The sequence below is a fragment of the Pararge aegeria genome, assembly GCF_905163445.1.
Source record: "Pararge aegeria chromosome W unlocalized genomic scaffold, ilParAegt1.1 SUPER_W_unloc_2, whole genome shotgun sequence".
NCBI lineage: Eukaryota > Metazoa > Arthropoda > Insecta > Lepidoptera > Nymphalidae > Pararge > Pararge aegeria.
The window spans coordinates 400,697-425,013 of NW_024396988.1; the positions used below are offsets into that span (position 1 = coordinate 400,697).

The 24,317-nt window shown below is 33.2% G+C and overlaps 2 protein-coding genes across 2 annotated transcripts; both read right to left on the reverse strand.

Annotated features, from left to right (window-relative positions):
• Nucleotides 1-6,693: 6,693 nt before the first annotated feature.
• Nucleotides 6,694-7,500, reverse strand: LOC120636807. The gene is made up of 2 exons (XM_039908371.1): nt 7,457-7,500; nt 6,694-7,332 (listed from the first exon to the last, which is right to left on the reverse strand). The coding sequence occupies exons 1-2, from the start codon at nt 7,460-7,462 to the stop codon at nt 6,874-6,876; spliced, it is 465 nt and encodes a 154-aa protein (XP_039764305.1). The 5' UTR covers nt 7,463-7,500; the 3' UTR covers nt 6,694-6,873.
• A 3,169-nt stretch (nt 7,501-10,669) lies between these two features.
• LOC120636812 lies at nt 10,670-14,829 on the reverse strand. The gene is made up of 3 exons (XM_039908375.1): nt 14,675-14,829; nt 13,240-14,269; nt 10,670-11,431 (listed from the first exon to the last, which is right to left on the reverse strand). Exons 1-2 carry the CDS (start codon nt 14,811-14,813, stop codon nt 13,254-13,256), a joined length of 1,155 nt encoding a protein of 384 aa, XP_039764309.1. The 5' UTR covers nt 14,814-14,829; the 3' UTR covers nt 10,670-11,431; nt 13,240-13,253.
• Nucleotides 14,830-24,317: the final 9,488 nt, after the last annotated feature.

Consider the following 24,317-nt stretch of genomic DNA (forward strand, 5'->3'; position numbering starts at 1 on the left):
ATATTATTTTTTTAACCCATTCCCTGTTCTACCATAACCAAGACAGCACGTACCACTTCACAAATGTATCATTTTTTACATCCATTTACTGCTATAGTAGCAGGTCCAAGTGGTTGTGGTAAATCAAACTTTGTAACAACTTTTTTAAAAAACTGTACTAATGTATGCAGCACACATTTTTCTCAAGTTTTATGGTGTTATGATGAAATGCAACCTCTTTATAATTTAGAAAATGTAACGTATGTATAAGGAATTCCTGAAATGAGTATGTTTGATGGTCAGCAACCGCGTTTAGTAATAATTGATGATCTCATGCGAGAGTCTGATGGCCGCATCGTTGATATTTTTACTAAAGGTAGTCATCACAGAAATTTAAGCGTGTTTTACATTACACAAAATTTATTTCATCAAGGTAGAGGACAACGAGATATTTCTCTGAATACAAGCTATATTATTTACTTCAAAAATCCCAGAGACCGGACGCAAATACGTCATTTAGCACGCCAGGTGTTTCCAGATAATTCAAAATTTGTCGAAGAGGCCTATAAAGATGCAACTGTGGAACCTCATGGTTACTTAATGGTTGATTTGAAACAAAATACAAATGACGCATGTCGTTTTAAAACTAAAATTGACCCCTCTACTAATGACTGTGTAGTATATGTCCCTAAGAAGGGGTTTAAATATGGTGTGCAGCACTCGATTAATGTCAGTAACAAATAATGGTTGAAGGCAACACGACGTTACACATAAAAAAGTTAAGATTTGCATTGCAAACATTTAAACCAAAATATCGTAAAATTTTACTTCGTTCTCTTAAAAAAGAGGAAATAAATTGTGTATGTGAATATATCAAAGAAATTTTTAAAGACGATACCCCGAAATATAAAGAAGCAAGAGAACTCATCTTAAGCATAGTAAAACTGAATTGCTTTTTTTCTACAAATGTGATTTAAATATTAAAATACGAACATAATAATGTTTGGACGTGTAAAAACTCATAAAGATTTATTAAGGGCTTTACTTACGCTTAAACCTAAATATCGTACAGCGTTATTAAAAGTTTGCAAAGACGAAGAAATTGATTGCATTAGTGAATGTATTTTTAATATATTGAATGGTAAAGTACCTTTGAAGGATAGTGAGAAGGGTAAACTGAAAAAACACAAAACAATTCTAAGAAAATTAATTAAAAAAGGAAAAGGTAAAGTAAGAAAGCGTATTATTATTCAGCAAGGAGGAGCATTTCTTCCGATTATATTGGGGGCTGTTTTGAATGGATTGTTTAATTTAGTATAAAAATGGAGTACACTAAGAAAATGATTCTTATTGAACCAGAGGTAATTGAACGCTTAAAATCAGAAAATACGATACATGAAGACTCATTATCAAGATTAGACAAAGAAATGAAAAATATACTAAAAAGTAAAATGGACGACCGTGAAAAATGGTCATTGTATATGCAAATTTTACAAAGATATCTTCACCTTACCAGAGAAGAGAGGAGACCATTAAAACTACCCGTGACTATAGAGAATGAGCAAAAGCACGATACTGAATTGCTTAAAAAGGAGAGCAAAGACAATTATTCTGCAGTTTGTGAGGACTCTGAAGATGAAAAGCACGCATGTGGTTCTTCAATTGATATTTCTTACACAACCACTTATATAAACAAACTTATACCAAAAACGTACAAAAAAAAGGGTGATATATTGTTAAATACTCTCCTAAACCATAAAGACAAAATTAGATGGAAAAATGATGGGGTATTAGTGTTAGATAATGAAGTTATAGATGATAGTAATATTGTTGATCTAGTGAATTATACGTTAAGATCATTAAAACGACCTAAACCTATCGGATGGGAAAAATTTATTGTTGCTCTAAAAAATATAGAAGTTCCTTCGACTTGTATTGGTAATCCGCAAGCTTTTGAAAATATTAGTAATAAATCACCAAAATTCAGAAGACGTAGTACCTCAAATGATGGTGAGAGTCTTGAAACTCAAAAATCGTTAAGAAAAAAACACGACATTTGGGAAAGATGGAATCCATACTAGACATAAATGATATCTATTACGACATTTCGAACCCAGCTGGTTACAGTAGCATAGATCACTTGGTAAGAGCATTAAAGGGTAAAATGAATAGGAAACAAGTAAAAGAGTGGTTGCAAGCTCAAGAAACTTATACGTTACATAAGCCTGTGCATCGGAAATTCCCCAGAAACAAATACATATTATCTAATTTTAATGAACTTTGGCAGGCTGATTTAAGCGATATGCGTACTTATTCTCAATATAATGAAGGTTTTAACTATATTCTGTGTGTTATTGATGTTTTTAGTAAATATGCTTTTGCAAGAGCACTTAAAAAGAAAAATTCTAAAAATATAAAACAAGCATTTGAAAGCATATTTACCGAAGCTAAAGCAACTCCCACCCACTTACAATCTGATAAAGGTACTGAATTTGTGTCAAAAGATGTTAGACAATACTTTAAAAGTAAAAATATTAATTACTATACAACCAATAACCCAGATATTAAAGCTAGTATAGTTGAGAGATTTCAAAGGACACTAAAAACCAGAATGTGGCGTTATTTCACTCACAAAAATACCTATACTTATATTAATGTTTTACAAGATTTACTCTATGCTTATAACCATAGCTTTCATTCCAGTATAAAAATGTGTCCATTTGAAGTTAATGTAGATAATATCATGAAAGTATGGAACAATTTATATGGAAGCCTCAACAATAAAGTTAGTGTTACAAAGCAGACTAAGTTTTCAATCGGTGATCACGTGAGGATAACGAAATATAAACACATTTTCCAAAAAGGATATGAAACTACTTGGAGTGATGAAATATTTATAATAACGGGTATAAAAAATAGTATGCGTAAGGTGGTCTATACCATCACAGATCTTCAAGATGAGCCTATTGTAGGTACTTTCTATGAGGATGAATTGCAAAAAGTAACATATGACCCCACCACTCAATATAATATTGATAAAATACTATGCTCTCGCTATTCAGGTAACAGAAAACAATTGCTTGTCAAGTGGAAAGGTTATCCTGATAAGTTTAACAGTTGGATTTTAGAATCCAGCCTTAAAAAGTTATGATGGAAGAAAATTTTTATTTAACTTTACTTAGTAATAGTTCAATGGAGTACTTCCCAGAAAACACGACGACCAAGTTCTCAACCAAATTACCAAAATCACTTATTTTGGAAGGAGAATGGTATATTGGAGTTGTTGAAATTCAATATCCTTGTACTATGTATACAGTTCGGGAATCAGAAAACGTTATTTATACATCAAAATGGATTATGATACCTGATGAAGATATAACTTCATTAGTACACTATAGAAGCCATATTCCTGCTATGAATTATGATAGCATTCAACATCTTGTAGCTGAATTAAACAAACATACTGATACTCAACTTATGTTTAATTATGATGAAATAAAAAGTCAAGTATCAGTATTATGTATGGATAATGCAATTGATGTACTTAAGTTGTCAACCAAGTTATGTTTACAGCTAGGGTTTGAACCAAATACAAATCTAATTCAAAATAAAACGGGAACATATCCTTATAATTTAAAATTAGGATTACCCTCTCAATTGTTTATTTATTGTGATATTATCGAACCACAAATTGTTGGAGATGTCATGGCCCCTCTTCTTAGAATCGTTCCACTTGATCCTGCAGTCTATGTATACGGGGCAAACAAAATGCATATTTTTTCACCACCTCATTACCTACCTCTCATGCGAAGAGAGTTTGATGTAATAGAAATAGATATAAGAACGAGTACAGGTCAAAAAGTACCATTCCAGTTTGGGACGACGTGTATTAAAGTACATTTTAAGAGAATCAAGTGAAAAAACTTCCATTCAAAATGCCTTGCCCATACTTACATTATTATTCTCATCAAGCTGGTACAGGTATAGGTGCAATTTACAAGGGTGCACCGTATCAGCGAGGTCATGGTATAGGTAGTTTTTTGGGTGGATTATTTAGATCTGTTCTTCCACTTTTGAAAAATGGTGCAAAAGTTGTCGGTAAAGAAGCTCTGAATGCTGGTGTGGGTTTATTATCCGACATGTTGAATGTACAACCAATAGATGAATCTATCAGATCACGTTTTAAAACAGCAACTTCGAATCTAAAACAAAAAGCTGATAAAAAAATTGATTCCATCATGAACGGATCAGGATATAAAATTAGACGGCAAAAAAGAAAACGTGTCACTTCCAAAAACACTCTCAAACAGAAAGGTTCTAAGAAAATTAAACATAGTAATATTCAGGATATTTTTTTTAAAAGTTAAAATTTAAAAATGTCATTTTTACATCATAATTCTTGTGAATGCGTAAAATCAGAGTTGGATTTATTTGCTCTACCATCGACTCAGACTAGTATTGAGGGAGGTCAATGGATTCATTACAACCCCATTTCATCATTGACCGATGATGGACCAATTGAATTTTTAGTACCAGGAAATGGTGATGATTACATTGATTTATCTCATACCCTACTGCACATAAAAGCCAAAGTTCAGAATACCGATTCAAGTAACATTTCAAGTGCTTCTAATGTTGCTCCTGTTAACAATTGGCTTCACTCACTTTTTAGTCAGGTTGACATATATTTAAATCAAAAGCTCGTAACACCTCCAAACAACACTTATAGATATCGAGCTTACATCGAGACTTTGCTTAATTATGGTACAGCTGCTAAAAAATCTCACCTTACTTGTGGTCTTTGGTATAAAGATACGGCTTCAAAAATGGATTCATGTGATGCTTCAAACCAGGGATACGCAAAAAGAGAAGAATTAGCAAAGGAAAGTCAAACTATTGAAATGATTGGTCATATACATGCTGATATTTTTAATCAAGACAAGTTTTTAATCAATGGTGTTGAAATGCGTCTAAAACTCGTACGTTCTAAAGATAGTTTTAATCTTATGTGTTCATCTATAGATAGTAAATTCAAAGTGCATTTATCTAGTGCTAGCCTTATAATGCGTAAAGTTCGGATCAATCCTAGTGTATTAATTGCACATGAAAAAGTGTTAGCTACTACAACTGCAAAATATCCTGTCACTCGTGCTGAAGTTAAAGTGTTAACCATTCCATCTGGAATCCAGGGTAAAATGCTAGATAATGTGTTTTTAGGACAAATACCCAAAAGATGTATTATTGGATTCGTAGGAAACTCTGCTTTTAATGGAACTCTAAATACTAATCCTTTTAATTTTGGAAATCATGGACTTAACTTGTTCGGTTTATATGTTGATGGTCAATCCATACCATCTAAAACATTAACACCATCATTTGATGATAATGTGTTCACAAGTGCATATCATACTTTATTCTCTGGAACAGGAATTCATTTTTTGAATGATGGAAATGATGTCTCTAAAGAGGATTATAATAATGGGTATTGTCTTTTTGCTTTTGATTTAACCCCCGATTTGTCTGCTAATTCAAACTCTCACTGGAACCTCATTAAACGGGGCAGTGTAAGATTTGAGGTTCGATTTGAAAGAGCTTTAACGACAACTGTGAATTGCATAGTTTACGCAGAGTTTGATAATGTAATTGAAATAAATAAAAATCGAGATGTAAGTTTAGACTATAACAGTTAAGATAATATAAATAAAGATAATATTTAATTTTCAAGTCATTTCATAAACAACCATTATATAGAGAAGATTCTTTATTTGCTTTTAATTTTTTTATAAACTTTCAATGGACACCACAGAGATTGAGAACTATTTAAAAATTATCGATCCAAGTATTCACTTAAATGTTTTTGCTGCTAATAAGATACCGATATATTTAACATCACCAGCATATTTAATATCCAATTTAGATCCTGATACAAAACCTGGATCTCATTGGGTAGCAATATATGTTGATACTAATGGTGTCGGTGAATATTTTGACTCGTTTGGTCGCAAACCAATGGATTACCATTAAATGTTCCTAAAAACTAACTGTAAAAAGTGGATTCACAACGATAAAGTACTTCAGAACTATTTTAGCTCATTTTGCGGAATATATTGTTTAGTTTATATTTATTTTAAATTTAATAATATCTCAATGTCAAAATTTATAAATTTATTTTCTGATAATACTTTATATAATGATCAACTTGTTCAATCTATGTTTAAGACTTTATTTATAAAGAGATGAAATAAAAAAAAAATCGAAAAATTATAGTTTTTTATTTTAACAAGGTACAAATCTAACATTATATTATACAATGAAAAATATATCTTAAAGTATTAACTATAACTTTTGTGTACACTGTGACCAGAAAGAATGAGACGGATCTTGATCAGTTTCTTCTTCATAATAAATAACATAGTCCTCACGAAGAGCTGTCATCATCAGTCCTATGTTTAAGGGTAATATTGGACTGGAATACCCCTTATGCTCGCGTTCCATGTTCTCACATAAATCGTGCAACTGCTGATCGATATCCATATCTTCAACTATTTTTTCAACAAAGGAGTTTATTTTCGTCTCCACTTTTTCACACAACGTAACCATTTCTTCCTCGAAAGAAATGTTCCTGAACTCAGTTGTCATCGTGTAGTTTCGTAGAACGTTTGAATATGGAATGACGGATCTGACGAAATGAACCACCTCATTATTTGTCTATCCGAATGGTTGGAGTGGGATTTCATATTGTTATTTTTTTTACTGTTTGTAAAGTACTTTTTAATAGTCCCATTATTGTTTTCAAATAAATTTTAAAGCAAAATACAAAATAAAATACAACTACGTTTATATAGAGGGTCTTTTTACTTTGTGATGTTTACCGACCGCTGGTTCAGAGAATACTTATTGTTTCTGGTTATCTCTGTCAATAAAGTATTTTTTACAGTCATGCTTCCCAGCGATTTGCTTTGTAATGTTGTATATAATATCTCGCATGCTTTGATAGTGCTTATCACCAGCAGATTCAACGTAGTACTTTAATCGCAAATCTGCATATTTCCAGTATTCAAGAGGCGAAACATCTTTAAGACTCTTCATGTCATAGATGTCTATTTTGATTAGATGTGTTGCACTGATACTGTCATCGTCGTTGGATGAGATATATGATAGGCCCCCGTCACTTGCTTGCGCTACACATGAAGACTTTGACTGTCTCTTCTTTTTCTTTTGCTTTTCAAAAAAAGCATCTATACTGTTGCTCCTTCTCATTGCGGTCTTTTTATTGTCACTCATATCTTGATCATCTGATATATTGAGTGGATAATAGAAGTGCTTTAAAGTATATTCATCATTCGGTGAATTCTAGAATAAATATGAGATCACGATTAAAACAAAATATTAATTAGATTCATAACAGTTCCACATCGTAAAGATTCAATTATAAGTTACGAATAGATAAAAAAAGACAAACGTATGTGATTCTTACCTCCATGATGAATAAATGTTGTTTCACACCACTGGTCGATCTTAGTAAGTGTATCTTAGTGATATAAGTAGACTTTTAAAACACTGGGTTGGATACTAACAGTCTGACACTGAATAAACTTATGCCTTAAAGACTTTTAAAATACTGGGTTAGATACTAACAGTCGGACACTGAATAAACTTATGGCTTGTATGGTTGAGTGAAACGTTTTATACGCACATTTTTATAATACAAGTTTGTTCTTGTCTTTAATTAATCATTGAAACTACCGTGGCTGTTTATTGCTTGTAACTAGGAATGGACAATAAAAAATACTTTGACAAAGGAAAGGTTGGGTTATTTATTACGGTGTTTCGTATAGTTAAATAAAAAAAATTCTTTAGATAATGTTCCAACGAACAATATATTTTTTTTTGAGTTGAACAAGTAAGTTCTTGTCTGCAATCAGGTAGGTTTATTGTTTGTAACGAGGAATGTGCAACAAAAAATACTTTGGGAAAGGTTACTTGCGTGTTATTTATTTCAGTGCTCCATAAAATAGAATTAAAAAAACTTTGGAATCTTTTCGAGACGAAAATAATTTATTAACAATACATTGTCTTATTTTAAACGATGCTCTACTAAGAATTTCTCTTTTTTTGTTATAAATATTCTAATGTTTCAAACATGATGTGCATATCCTTTGTCAATAACAATTATCGAGTCTTTAATACACTTAATCAAACCAAAATCATTTTGATAATGCTGTAATATGTTAAACCTATCGTAATATCAAATATAGAGTTCTTAATAAACTTAATCAAACGAAAATCCATTTGATAATGCTGTAATATGTTAAACCTATCGTAATATAAAGTCCTTAATAAACTTAATGAAACCAAAATCATTTTAATAATTCTGTAATATGTTAAACCTATCGTAATATCAAATATAGAGTTCTTAATAAACTTAATCAAACGAAAATCCATTTGATAATGCTGTTGTTAAACCTATCGTAATATAAAGTCCTTAATAAACTTAATGAAACCAAAATCATTTTAATAATTCTGTAATATGTTAAACCTATCGTACGTAATGTTTTCATAAACCTATTTTAATAAGTTGTAAATATTCTTATTTTCCAAATATTATGTGCATATACTTAATCAATATCACATATTGAGACCTTAATAAACTTAATCAAAACGTAATTATTTTGATAACGCTGAAATATGTTAAGTTTATATATTTTGGTTTCATCTTATCAAAGTATGAATTTACTAATTGAAATTACGATAATTTGAATTACTAATTTAAAGTACGAGAAAATCTAATAATAATTAGAATAATAGCTTTGGTTTTAGAAACTTGTTAGAATTCGAATATACCTATATCGAATAGTAAAGTTAATAAAAAAAGTTATATCTGCTATAGTGTAATGCGTATTGGAACTTATCCCAATACGCATTACACTCATCCAGGAACTATATTCCAATATGAATTAGAATCCACAGACTTAGGTAAAAACCTGAGGTAGTGAGGTAGAGTCGGCGCATATATGAGTGCTATGAGATAGTATTTTGACCTATATAACCCAATTGGAATTAGTTAGATTTTCATCAAAATCCAATAAGAATCTTATTAGAATCCTCAAAAAATTTCAGGATGAGGGAAACCGGGCTTCGCCCGGTTTCAGAAGTGAGGCAAATACGGCATTCTATACTACTTGCGTAGAACCCAGTAGCCTTTAATATGAATAGGTACTGTAATAAACAGTAGCCCCCGTCTAACAAGTCATACGTTACTAAAGCGATAACCTTTACCAAGGGTTTTCTGTCAGAGATTGCTTTTGCAATAAGACCACCTTTGCATACAACTGTATATAAATACTTTCTTGTGTTTCTTGTATTGTTTCAATATATGAGCGAACTTCTTCTTTTTCTACCTCACTACTGGAGGTTGGCCGTCAGCTCAGCGAACTTCTCGTGGCTTCTTGAACAATAAGTTCATGCTAACGATATTTGTCCATTCACGGATGTAGCGATGTAGGGATGACCTTTACTTTGCCCATCATTATGAGCTGGAGTACTTAGTATCGCTCATGTCTCAGGACATGGTCCAAATAATCGACTTGTATGTGCAGTAAAGTTTTCTAAATAAATGAAAACGCTATTAACTATAGGTAATATAATAAACTTTGTTAACTTAAAAACTTAGAAAATATTATTTATGATCAAACGAACTTACCTGTAAGTGAAGTTCGATCCAAATTATGCGAGCAAGCTTCATTCGACGCGATTTGGGGTTTTACTTATTGTAGTAACACTCTCTAGCTATCAGCCTTCACGTTATTCATAGTAGGGAAAAAACAATTTTTCGTATGGTATCACTATATTTTTCCCACCCTCACGTAGACATCCCTACCATCAATCATTAGTTTAAAGCAATCTATTCTAAATTAAACTTTTTTTTTATCTATCTTTATCAAAGTGATAAAAATAATACATCTGATAGATAAAAACTGGGAGGGTTTTTTTTTACACTTAAAAATAGTTATTACCTTAGGGTGGGTCCCCCCCAAATCGCGTCGAATGAAGCTTGCTCGCATAATTTGGATCGAACTTCACTTAAAGGTAAGTTCGTTTGATCATAAATTATGCTTCACAAGCTTCATTCTAGCGATTTGGGGTTTTACTTATTGTATATAGCTGTATGTGTTTATAGCTGTATTTGTAAAAATAATACATAAAACAGGTATTCTTCTTAAAATAACACATCAAAAACTTTTTAAATTGAATTCTTTATTCTAATAAAGTTAACAAAAAACATTAAGTTACCTACTTTTAATTCACAGGTAGATAAAACAAAAAAAAAAAAAAAATAACAATCATATTAAATTTAAAATTCTTTCGTTTAACATTTAAGAAGTATATTTTCTTTAATAGAATGTAATAAACTCTTATTAATCTAATTATCTTAATTACAATGGTTGCTGAGAATGGATTGAGCAAATGAGCTTTTATCGTTAACAATAACTTCCTTATTATAAAATTTAGCAAAAACTCCAGATGCTTCACTCCAACCAGCCGTTCTCCTTATAATGTCAAGATTGACTTCCAGCCTATAAGCCGACGAAGTTGATGCATGGCGAGTGCTATGGGCACTAAATATTGTAGTATCCAAGCCACTGTTAGCCAAAATAGTCTTTATCCAGCGACTTATTGTCTGCGTCGATATCTCTTTATAAGGTTTCTTGTAACTTAAAAATAATCTGTCTTGATTATTTACCGGCAAATTCTCAGTTCTATTTAAATAAGCTAAGACGCATAATGCTGGGCAGATTTCAGGCCGGGGAGTGAAGAAGGGGAGTTTTAACAAAGGTTGATGTGCATCTAACCTAGAAGTCTCTATAAAGTCGGGTATTTTGATAATCACTTCACTACCCTGATTTACAAACACGTTTCTAGTCTTTATGAGAGATATCGTCTGGACACGATGAGCCGTCACCAAGGCAATAAGTGTAACAGCTTTCTTTGAAAGGTCCTCTAAGCTCAACGTATGGTTGGGCCATAACTTGCTTAAATAATTCAAAACTAAATTAGGTTCCCAAGTTATATCATATTTAGGCGCGGGAGGCCGTAACCTATACACTCCCTTCATAAATCTCTTAACTCTGGTATCATCAATAGAATTTCCCATTAATAAACTTATTGCTGATTTATGAGAGTTAATAGTCCCATACTTTGCTCCCTGGTCAAAAAGCTGACTTAAATAATGTATAATTTCTGGAATCGATGCAGAGCAATAGTTTAGTTCTTTATTCTCGCAATATGTTATCCAAGACCTAATACATCCATCATATTGCTTATAGGTACTGTCAGCTAAAGACGATAAGATGATATCCACAGATCTTGAGGAAAGATGTCGTTCTATTAGCGTTTTCCTGACAATCGCACGGCAATCAATTCTAGCGAGCTGTGCAGATTGTGATGAAGTCTGAAAGGAGATACGAGCAATCGTTTATCTGGATGAAAAAATACCTTAGAAATTTTAATCTTTTGGTATAATGGATACCACGGTTGGGTAGGCCAATTTGGTATTACAACAATGCCCTCCGCCCTATCATCTATAATTGTACGAATCATCTTTAGTATTAATGCAAATGGAGGAAAAGCATAAAAATTAAGATGAGTCCAAGATAATGTGAAAGCATCAATTGTCCAAGCATCAGGATCTTGTTTCCAAGATACATAAGTAGAACATTTCTTATTATTTCTAGATGCGAACAAGTCTACTGTAGGTTGTCCTAGCAACAGAATGATTGCTTGAAAGGCATAGTCTGCAAGTTCCCATTCTGTCTCCTGAAATTTAATTCTAGACATGGTATCAGCTTCCACATTATCCTTGGATCTGATATAAGATGCAAATATAAAAATTTCCCTATTTTCACACCATTGCCAAATTTGTCGTGTAATTTCTTCAAGGTGTGGATATTGTATACTACCCATTTTATTAATACATGCTATAGCAGTAGTGTTATCGATTCTCAAAAGAATCTCTGTATAAGTAATATGTTTAGCATAAACTTTTAAAGCAAAAAAAGCTGCTTTAAGCTCTAATGAATTTATGTGTTTCGTCCTTTCTGCGTTGGTCCAAAAACCATGCGATCCGTTTCCGTTACAATATGCTCCCCAACCCGTAAGAGAAGTGTCTGAGAAAATCTCAAAGGTAAAATTATGACTGCGTAGCTTAGCATAATCGGCTTTAATATGTCTCAACCACCGTTATGGTGGTATATCTTCATTCAATCTTGCTGGAATTTGTATAATTTGATCGTACGACGAATTAGATAATAAACATAAAAATTTAAATCTTTCAAAACGCTTAGTATATAACCAAGAGTAATCTATAGCAGGGCAAGCTGATATTAAATTACCAAGAAAACTAGAATAATCCCGTAAACTACAAGTCTTTGTATTTAAGAACTTTAAAATTAATTGTTGAATTTTAGTTCTCTTTTCAAAGGGTAGCTCCAATATCATGTCTTCTGAATTAAATATATAACCTAAATATTTGCACTCCTTTGAAGGTGTTAAACAACTCTTATCATAATTTATTAGAAATCCCAGACCTTCGAGAAGGTTCTTGATAAATATAATGTTTTTATTGCACTCCACATATGAACTGCCAAATATTATTATATCATCTAAATATATAACTGTTAATATATTATTTGACCTGCAGTACTCCATTACTGGTTTTAATAGTTTTGTAAAAACGTACGGTGCTGTCGTTAAGCCAAACGGTAGGCAATTATATGCATAAAGAGTCTCATTAAATTTAAACTTTAAATATTTTCTGTGCAATCTATGAATTGGTAGTAAATAGTATGCATCCTTCAGATCCATAGAAGCCATAAAACAATTGGGAAACATTAATTTGGTGGCAGTACGGTAATCCTCTAATTTAAAATGTTCAATCTTTATAAACTTATTTAAACATTTTAAATTTAAAATAAATCTATTCTCTCCGTTTGGTTTAGGCACCAGAAAAACCGTAGAAATAAATTCCTTGTCCTCGTGATTCGATTCTGAAATGGCGTCGATATCTAATAATTTCTGTATACATTTATTAAATGCAAATAATTCCTTTTTAGATCTTACAATAGTACAAGCCCAATCATTGCGAATGGGTTGTGAAACAAAAGGAATCTTATAGCCCTTTAACCAGTCTAATATAAGCGGGTCACTAGTTATATTCCCCCATTGTTGAAAGAAATATGACAGTCGCCCCGCATAACGTACCTCGTGGTCAATGCTCAAAACCGCTGCTGTCTCTGACGCCGCGGAGGAGGTGGAGGGCTGCGGCGGTAGTGCCGCTGGCGGCCCTGAGCTGGCGCTGGAGTTGGTGCTGGCGCTGCACGGTCCTGCAGTCGTTGTTTCCCCATATAAGAACGTGCTGCTATTTTCCGATATGGGGTCCGTTGGTTTAAAGACTTTGGGACTGATGTAGTTGACGTAGCATTTTTACTCAAAAAACTTGTCTTCGGTACGACTTTTAAAATTTGTTTAAAATTAATACCTTGAGCTGTCTTTAACTTCTCCGACATGTTGTCACCAAAGAGATATTTTTCAGGTAATGTATCCATAACGATGTCTTTCATCTTCTGGTTTATCGAACTTAAAATAAGCATTCTTCGTCTTTTCGTTTCGAGCTGGTATACATCACATAAAATGCGACAAGCATCACTTAAATGTCTTAATAATATCGATTTTGTGTCGATATGTAACTTTTTGGCTGGGTCACTTATTATAGAGTCGACAGATTTACTAAGTGCTGACAATGCAAACCCGATCTGTTTTTGTTTATGAAAAATAGAAAAGTCTTGTTTTACTAAACTTTCTGCTAGTGCTACTTTTACTTCAGGATTGAGAATTGGTGGTACCAGTGTTTCTAAATTATTAGGTATAGGATATAACTTTACCAAGTCTCTTTTGATATCCTTTTTAAGCCCTCTTTTCAAAATGTCTTGCCATCTTGTGGTAATATCCTTATGGATAGGAGGTCCGAGTTCAGTAACAAGTTCGGGAACATCACCTAACAATGAAAGTACTGACCCATCCAACTCGAGGTCATTATTCCCCTCGATTTCAGAGACTGCTGAATCGGCACCGCCGATCTGCGAAACTGCTGGTATCTCAACAGCCGCCTCAGGCCGTGTTATGTCCTCCAATGATAACACGATGTCTGGACGTCGCTCGGTGACATCATCAAGAGTGTCGAACAAATCCGGTAAAGCCTGGTATAATATGTCATTCTTCGTCTGGCTGACATCTGTAAACGTCCCCACGTTTAGACTTTAACATAGGTTACAAGATCACTTCTACTGTAAAAGTAGGTAGGTAGGAAAAAAATAAAAAAAAATAAAACCCATACTGTGCATAGTATAGCATAGCATAATTATTATGAAGGAGTAAACCAATTAGCGGAGTCTCACATCATGATAACATCTACCTAATATTCCTCAATAAGATAATTATGAAGGAAGAATCCCAAAAGCGGAGACTCACATCATGTATACAGTTCTTATATAGGTACTCTGGTTGCGTAAATATGAAGGAAGAATCCCAAAAAGCGGAGACTCACATCATATGTTTGGATTATTTTCACTTTCATAGCGTAAATATGAAGGAAGAATCCCAAAAACGGAGACTCACATCATATAAAATATAAACTTACTATTATTCTCGTCACTCGAACTACTAGAAGGTAGACGCATTATACGTTTCCTCGCCGGTGTGTTCGACAATTTTTCTTCCAGTTTCCTTATCTTTCTAAGAATCTTCGCTTCCCTCGCCTTTGTTTTCCTTTTGCCCATCGTGTATTATATAGTTTCACTTTTATTTTAATACTAAAATGTAACAAATAAAATAAAAAAAAAAAACGTGCGGAGGCCCTGAGCACGAAAATGTTAATGATTGATGGTAGGGATGTCTAAGTGAGGGTGGGAAAAATATAGTGATACCATACGAAAAATTGTTTTTTCTCTACTATGAATAACGTGAAGGCTGATAGCTAGAGAGTGTTGCTACAATAAGTAAAACCCCAAATCGCTAGAATGAAGCTTGTGAAGCATAATCTTTATTACTCTTATTATAAAATTTTAGCTGTTTATGCGCGTGTCATATAAAACTCAACTCAAGGTAAATTTTCACGGTGTGAGGGCATTTATTTGCATAAAATTAAATTTGTCAATGTTGTTTTTCGCGATCTATTGAGCAGCATTGTCACATAATAATACAGGAATTTTGTCTCGAGAATAACTTTACGTGAGCTTAGAATGTACATTTTCCATTGTAGTCTTGAGCAAAATATTTACAGCACTGTGATAATAAAATATCTTTTGTGCGAAGCGGTCAAGCGCGAGGAAGATTCTTTCGTTTAATTTTATACATACATTATTATACAAGTACCTACATACAATTTTGTAGAATTTACAATGAAGCCCGTCTCATTCGCTATAAAATAGCCAAAGTGACTATGAAATATTTTATTTTTTATAAATTATTATGAGCTAACGGCAAAAATGTTCACAAAGAAGAAATTTTCATGTATGAAACATAATTTAAGTATTTTATGAAAGAAGAAGCGAGAATTGAAAATGTGACGCTTTTTGACAAATAAAATACAAAAAGAAATTGGTAAATGAAAGAGGAAAATGCAAGATAATATCAAGAAACGGTATGCAATAAATTTGTTGCATTTCATTTCTTCGAAGTGTTTACAAGAATTGTTTCGAATTTTTTTCGTTGTTTCTTTCTAACGCGCTGGCTACGGGACAAATCGCGTCACGCGACAGGTATGGGTAACCATATAGCAAGCCGCGAAACCGATCGACTCTATCTGTGGCATGCTTGGTATATTTCTATACATTAGAAAAAGCTACTCAACACTCTACACACTAATTTTGAATTTTGATTTTTACAACGTCGTACCCAACTCAGTATTTTACTACATAAACTTACAAAGTCAAAGTCAAAGTCAAAGTCAAAAATATCTTTATTCAAGTAGGCCCACAGGTGGCACTTTTGATGCGTACATAAGAACCACACGGTAGTGAGATGATGGAGATAACCACATTCGTAAACTTAAAACTAAAGCTACGAGGGTTCCAAACGCGTCCTGGTCTAAGAAGAAGCCCACAACAAACTTAGCCGGGTGTTTTTTTTTTTTTTTGTTATCACCATCTCACAATGTCATTTTAAATTATTAGAAGAGCAACCTGGTTAGAGCAATAATTTACACCCAAGCTTTTTTATCGTTTACGTAGTCCTTTATACTATAATAGGACTTTTCTATAAGCTTACGTTTAATACAAACTTTGAACTTTTTAAGAGACATCTCCAAGATGACAATTGGTAGTTTATTGTAGAATTGTATGCAATTTCCTTTAAACGAATTATGAATTTTATGTAACCTAGTATATTGCACTGTAAGTTTATTCTTACTTCTAATGTTTAAATTATTGCAGTCACATTTTTTCTTAAATTTAGAAATGTTTTTATGAACGTACATTAAATTTTCAAATATGTGCTGACTATACACTGTCATTATTTTAAAATCTTTAAATTTATCTCTCAATGACTCTCTCGGACCCATTTTGTAGATAGAACGAACAGCCCTCTTCTGCAGCACGAAAATAGTGCTAATATCAGCAGCATTACCCCAAAGTAAAATTCCATATGACATAATGCTGTGAAAGTAACTAAAATATACCAGTCTCGCAGTTTCTACGTCGGTCATATGCGGTAAAGAAGATACGACTATCTTCTTTACCGCATAGGCAGCAGAACTAAGCCTGTTCGATAAATTATTTACATGAGGGCCCCATTGAAGTTTAGAATCTAACGTTATTCCTAGAAAAACTGTCGTATCCTCCAGTTTCAGTTCCTCATTATTAAGTAGTACAGTGGTTTTCACGTGTTTAACATTAGGTAAAGTGAATTTTATACACTTGGTTTTTTTTCCGTTAAGAACCAAATTATTAGCTTCAAACCACTGTACCACTTTAGCGAGAGAGTTGTTTACGTCGTCAAAAGCTAGTTCAAGTCGATTTATTTTAAAAGTCAGTGATGTATCATCGGCAAACAGAACTATCCCGTGTTTATCCTTGGCAAGGTAAGGAAGGTCATTAATGTAAATAAGGAACAGAAATGGTCCTAATATAGACCCCTGTGGGACACCTATTTTCATAACTGATCCATAAGACCGTTTTCCATTCACGTCGACTTTCTGAATTCTATCGCGTAGATAGTTACTCATTAAGTCTAGAGCTACACCCTGAATTCCATAGTGGTGTAGTTTCCTAACTAACGTTTCGTGTTGAACACAATCAAACGCCTTAGATAAGTCACAGAACACACCAAGTGCATCACGTGACTCCTCCCAGGCTTCAAATATGTTTTGTATTAGCTCAACACCTGCGTCGATTGTTGAGCGACCCCTTGTGAAACCAAATTGCTTAATATGAAGTAAATTATACTTATGAAAATTGTAAAGTAATTGATTTAAAATGAGTTTTTCAAAGATTTTACTGAAAGTGGGTAGTACGGATACTGGTCTAAAGTTAGTGGGGTCAGAAGTACTACCCGATTTAAACAATGGAACTATTTTACTAAGTTTCATTAAGTCAGGAAACACACCACAATCTATACAATTATTAAATATTAAGGCTAAATCGGGTGCAACAATATCAATTAATGATTTGACAACGTTTACGGAAATGCCCCACAGATCATTTGTTTTTTTATTAATTAATAATTTAAAGGCTTTAATAACGTCAGAGCCACTAACATGCGTGAATTTAAAAGAATGGTTACACTCAGGCACATTTTCCTTTAATAGAGAGAGAGCCATATCTGGTGAAGAGTTTAATGATTCTGTTGTGGAGACGGGAATGTTGGTAAAGAAGGTTTCAAAAGCAGTAGCCACCTCGAAATCTGTTGTTAAGGCTTTATTATCTACATTAAGTTTAAAGTTAATATTTCGTGGTGTTACTCTTCCCGTCTCCTCATTAATTATGTTCCAAGTAGTTTTGATTGCATTGCTGCTATTTTTAATTTTATTTTTGATGTATCGCGTCTTTTCTAAGTGGCAAGCGCGTTTAAAATTCTTGGAAAACAATTTAACATAATCCCCAAACTTATCACCAGTGTTAAATTGACGTTCAGCATACAATTCGTACAGCTTTTGCCTATTTTTATGAAGTTCAACTGTCGCCCACTCACTAAAATTTAATGTATCAGTAATCACAACCGACTTACTAGTAAATATAGAATGAAATAGTCTATTAAAGGTATTGAAAAAGGAGCTGTACATTGCATTTGGAGTCGCCCCTGAGGGTAGGAATGGGAGCATTTACTAGGCTAATTCTCATTTTCTCTATGCGGTTGAATGTTACAGGAACAAATGTTATTTTACGTTTAGAAACATTTTTCTTCACATTTTCAAATTGAATAATTTGACCACAATGATCAGAGTCTAATTTACTAATAATATTTTTGCTTATAGGAATTATATTTGTAAAGATGTTATCCAAACAGGTGGCGCTAGTAGCAGTTATTCTTGTGGGCTCCATGAACATATTTGATAGATTGTAAGTTTTAAATAAATTCAATAACTTGATACTTAAAGAGTTATTTTCTAAAATGTTTACATTAAAATCTCCGCATATTATTAACTTTTTATTACACTTTGATATTTTAAATAACACTTCATCCATTACCTTTTCAAAAAGTTCAAAGTTTGACAAGGGTGGCCTATAAACAGTAACAATTATAAATTGCTCTAGTTCAACCGAGGCTAGCTCTATTGTCCGTTCAACAGAAAGGCTAACAATATCGTTTCTGTTTTTAAATTTTAAATTTTTATTTAATAAAATTAAAGAGCCTCCATGAATCGCTGTAACCCTGGTGAACGAACTACCAACCTGGTGGTTACCAAAATTAAACAAATATTCATGGGTTTTCAACCAGTGCTCAGTTATACATAAAATGCTAATGTTAAAATCATTTAAAAATAATTCAATCTCTAAGTCTTTTCCTCTAATACATTGAATATTTTGGTGAACCAAGTTGATATAATTAGAATTAGATTTTTTATTATATTTTTGGTTTAATAGTACATTGTGCGACCCCTTACTATAATTTATTTCATATATGCCTGAGGGAGACTCAGTTGTCTGCTTTTCTAAGCAAGAGAAAACCTCTGTTGTCTCCTTAACTAGTTTAAACTAAAATGACTTGGAATAATTTCCAAGGTTTTCATGTCAAAACTATTACACTGCTCAATAAAAGCAGCTGGTTTAGCCAAGTTCTTGGCTGTTATGGTAAAAAAATATGATAGCGAAACAGCTATCTGTTGTTTAAAATAGTGTAATAGGTAATATCTATCTCGGTACAAATTATAAGTAGGATTAGCACATTTGCTAAAGTCTATAACATGAAATTTCTTATTATATGTACATAAATTGTACAAAGTCATATTTAAATTATACCTAATAGTATTTTCTTGGTGTGGCAAGTTATGAAAATAAGGAAATGTGTATAATACAATACTATTTACATTTAATGTATTTAAAGAATCAATAAGTTTAATCAGCTCAGGTTTGTTAACATTCCCTCTATTTCCCATTATGATAATTAAATTAGTTTTACAGTCAAACATATTCCTATTTCTACAAATTGCAGCTACAATAGCTTTTAAATTTGAGTTGGGTAAACAGTAGTTCAAAACTGTGTGTCCATTCAACTGAGAGTTAAGATATAAGCCCATGTTACATCCAATTTCATCGCTGTACATAATTGTTTTTATTGAACCGCTACTATGAGCATTTGCTTCAATAAAGGAATTATTATTAATATTTATGTTTTGTGATTTTGAGTTACTTAACCTGACACACACCTTTCTCACATTAGAGGGTGATGACACTGATGACACAAACTGGGGATGACTGCCTATACTATCAAAACTATGGGTAGATAGTGAAGTTAATTTACCACTGGGTTGTTCTGTCTTATGCCATTCATCTGAAGTCTGTGTGTACTCAGATATCATTTACCTTTGATACATGTCAAACTTTACTGCCAGTGTACGTAAAGAAGTCTGTAATCTGGCTATTTGTGCTTCTAGGATTTGTGTGTCAGATTCATAACTTAATCTATTACTTTCTAACTGTGAACTATACATTTTAATTTCATTCAATAATTCTAAACGTTCTTTCTTTGGTTTCTCGTGGTTATTCGCGGCTTTCATCAACCACGCTATGTCAAACTACGCGCTGCCCGGCAAACGGCGAAGATCCGGCTCTATTGATGATGAAAGAATGCGACCGAGAAAAAGGATCAAATTCGAACGGTTGCAGCCAGTTACATTTATTTGCCGTGAAGGAAGGTTGTTGAGAGAAAATCGAATGCTAAAAATACAGTTGAAACGCTTAATAAAAGAGGTGAAAGAATTGAAGATCCAGAGAGATCGAGGCGATGTTCGATCCGCTCCGGAATCGCCAATGCTTGCTGCAAGGGACTGCCCTCCGTTTCGGAATATCGCCACGCATAGAAATTTCGAACCCTGGACATACTCAACGACCCGTCATACGATGTACGCCAATATGGAATATGCATCCCCCCAAGCCGCGTCGGATGAATCGCATAATTTGGATCAACTTACTGATGAAAGAGAAAACCACGAAATGAACTCCTAGTCGCAGTCGTCCATCAAATGTTAGAAAATAAATAATACACATATTCTCGGTAATCCAGATGTTAGTTCGACGTCTTTTAATTTTAAGATAATTTTCATATTTTATAATATTTTAAAAATATGCTAGTATTCAACTGGTTTGAAAGAGTCATTTTTTTAAAGATAATTTTCATATTTTATATAAATGTTATATTTTTAAAATATGTTAGTATTCAACTGGTTTGAATGAGTCATATTTTATTTAAAATTATATAACTATAGATTAAGGTTATTTTTGTGCAGGTTTTTTTTAAAACTACATACCTAACATGTCATTCAAGAACCTTTTCCTCTGTAAATGAAATTGATCTTGCCATAGACCATTTGCAAAGAACCATTATTCGTGCGAGAGACTGCACAGTCCCTATGGGTACATATAAGACCAATAACGTTACTAAGTTGCCCCGACATGTTAGACAACTGATAAGTTACAAAAATTCGCGTCGCGTTGATAATTGTCTTACTAAAGGAGCTCTAAAAAAATTTGTTCGCCGTCTAATAAATCGTTTTTGTAGCTTGAATGAAGTGGTAACTAAGAACATTTCTGATAACAAATGGAATAAAACATTTTCAAAGATTGAAAACCCAAGAGTCGAGGAGTGGCGCGTATCTAGATCTCTGAAACCCAAGCGAATTACAATACCCCCCCTTAAGTATCCGGATGGAACCTTGACATCCAATGCAATTCCCTTCATTATATTTAAAGTTACAGTATTTCTAATCTGTCACATCCTGTTCGACCAGCGGAAGTGCGTACTATTTTAAAAACGCTTAAAACCCGTAAATCACCTGGGCACGATGATATCGTGAACACTCTTTTAAAGAATTTTTCACAGAAGGATGTTGTTCTCGTTACAAAAATTTTCAATGGTTGCCTGTATATAGGTTACTTTCAGAGCGCCTGGAAAACTGCTAAAATAATCGCACTAAAAAAAACCGGGCAAAGATGACTCAGTACCAACTAACTACAGACCCATTAGCTTACTTCCGTCTTTAGGCAAATTATTTGAAAAAATTGTGTACAATCGCCTACGCGCAGTTTCTGAGCACTTACTAATTAATGAGCAATTTGGTTTTCGCCAATCGCATTCAACTGCTCATCAGCTGGCTCGGGTTTGTGAACATATAACTCATAACCTCAATCTTCACCAATCTACTGGTATGGTCTTACTTGACATTGAAAAAGCTTTTGACAGCGTCTGGCACGAGGGCTTTCTTCACAAACTGGTGGTTCTTAACATACTCGTACCCTCACCATTGATAAAACTTGTCAAGTCCTATCTACGGGATCGTAAGTTTAGGGTTTATATTGGTGAGAGCGAATCATTGTGTCGGACAATGCCAGCTGGCGTCCCTCAGGGATCTATTTTAGGTCCATATTTGTTTCTGTTATATTTAAATGACATCCCAAGACAACCTAGAACAAATTTAGCCTGTTTTGCGGATGACACGGCATCTTATACATCTTCTGATGATATTGATAATTTGTCGCTTACAATTATCCATCGATCGGCTTCACACCTTTTTTACTAAATGGAAGCTTAGGCTTAACGAAAGCAAGACTGAAGCCATTCTATTTACTCGGCATCGTGAACCTCCCTTAAGAACATTAGAACTTGCTGGTTATATAGCGTCAAATGGAGACGGTCCGTCCGCTATCTTGGGTTAAACATGGACGTAAAACTAAATTGGTCGAAGCACATTGCAGATTTACGAGTAAGAGGTGCACAAACACTTGGTGCCCTCAGCCTAATCTTAAAACGAAAAAAGGAAACTTAGCGCGTCTACCAAGCTAAAAATTTATATTTTACTTGTCAGGCCAACAATAACTTATGCTTGCCCCATTTGGAGTAATACTTGTTCAACTAATTATAAATTATTACAAATTATCCAAAACAAAGCACTCAAAATAGCTTACAATACTCCATTTAAGAGATGTGTGTATTGCTGTAGTATATATATGTAAAGAAAGTATATTTCTTTAGAGTTTCAATATTGTATAATTTAAATTCTCCCGCGCTCCAAGCCGTCGGCAAAGCAGTTCAAAAGTTATGATAAAACAGTAACAAATATGGCAGTCAGAAAAAGACAATTTTGATGTGTCATTGTGCGTGACTTATAACGGATAACGGAATAAATCAAAAAACCATTTGTGAACTTACTTAAGAAATAAACTTTAAATGTCGTTTCTTTGTTTTTACAGGTAGGAGTGATTTACATATTTGTCTCAAAATTGAATTGTAGCGTAATGTAATAAAAATAACGAAATAAATCTTTGTTTTTACAGAGCAACACATTTAAGTTGTTTCAGTTGACGAAATCATACGAAGTAAACTAAAAACCTATTATAAAACGACATTTTTGTTTATTAACGTCAATTGGAAATGGAGAAACTTCGTTTTGAATTTACACTGACGCCTGGGAATGATGGAAAATCGAACGTTTTTGCTATAACCTCAATAGCCACAAGTGATAACAAAGTGTACGCAATACCCGGAGAGTTACAACCAGTTAATCTTCATAAAGAAATATTGAAAACATCTGCGTATGTGAAAGTAAAAAATAGCATAAAAAAAGGCACCAGGTAAGAAGAGTCTGGATAACTTTGACAAAAGAGCTTGAAAAAGTTTATGTGGATGAGGACGGTAATTTACAATTTGGGGACCAATTTCTAGAAGAAATTTGCCAGGAAAAAGTTGCCGCTCTTACATCAGACACTGGTACATTGGAGAAGTTATTTGAAAAATTAGTAGAAAATACGCAGGTGAGTAAAACTCAGAGCTTGAAACATGTTGCTAAGAAGTTTGTGATAGAAAAATTTACAAGTAAAAATTCCAATGCAAACCATTGGATTGACATTTTTGAAAAAGAATGCATACGCTTTGATGTGAAAACAGATGAACAAAAAATTGAAATACTCAGATTGTTTATGGATAAAAGTTGTGCTGATTGGTATAGCTCAATGATCATAAAATTAACCGTCAACTCTGAATGGTCAATGTAGAGAAACAAATTCTGTGAATCATTTGCGAACAAGGGATGGAACCCAGTCACATATGCACTATTATTTAAATACAAAGAAGGTTCATTGTTAGATTATGCCATGAGAAAGGAAAAACTTTTGTTGGAAATGAGAAGAACAATTGACATAGGCACATTGTTGGATCTTATCGCAGCTGGTTTACCAGAGTTTATTCTTAATAGAATTGATAGAGAAGCATTACTTGATACAGTGGATTTATTCAATGAAGTGAGTAAATTTGAACACATGGTAAATAAGAGAAATTTTGTGGCTAAGGGAAAATATGGAAACCCTAGAGCACAGACTAAAAATGAAGATAAAATTCCTTGCAAAATTTGTGAAAAATTAAATAAAGGAAATCGGTACCACTCTGGGAGTTCATGTTGGTTTCGAACAAAAGAGGACAAATGGAAAAAAATGCTATCAAACATGTTAACAATTCGGTGATTGAAGCTGAGTTAAATGAAACCGACCAAAAAAACGAATAGCAACACCACTAATTAATGTAAAATTATTATTAAATGATAAAGTACAAATAAATGGAAGTTATGATTCCGGCTC

What these genes read in the sequence shown, in the direction of transcription:
- LOC120636812 (XM_039908375.1), bottom strand. Translation starts at nt 14,813, where the DNA reads ATGGGCAAAAGGAAAACAAAGGCGAGGGAAGCGAAGATTCTTAGAAAG. An exon ending in TTCGAGTGACGAGAATAATA is followed by an intron (nt 14,270 to 14,674) that starts GTAAGTTTATAT and finishes GGACGTTTACAG; the next exon opens with ATGTCAGCCAGACGAAGAAT.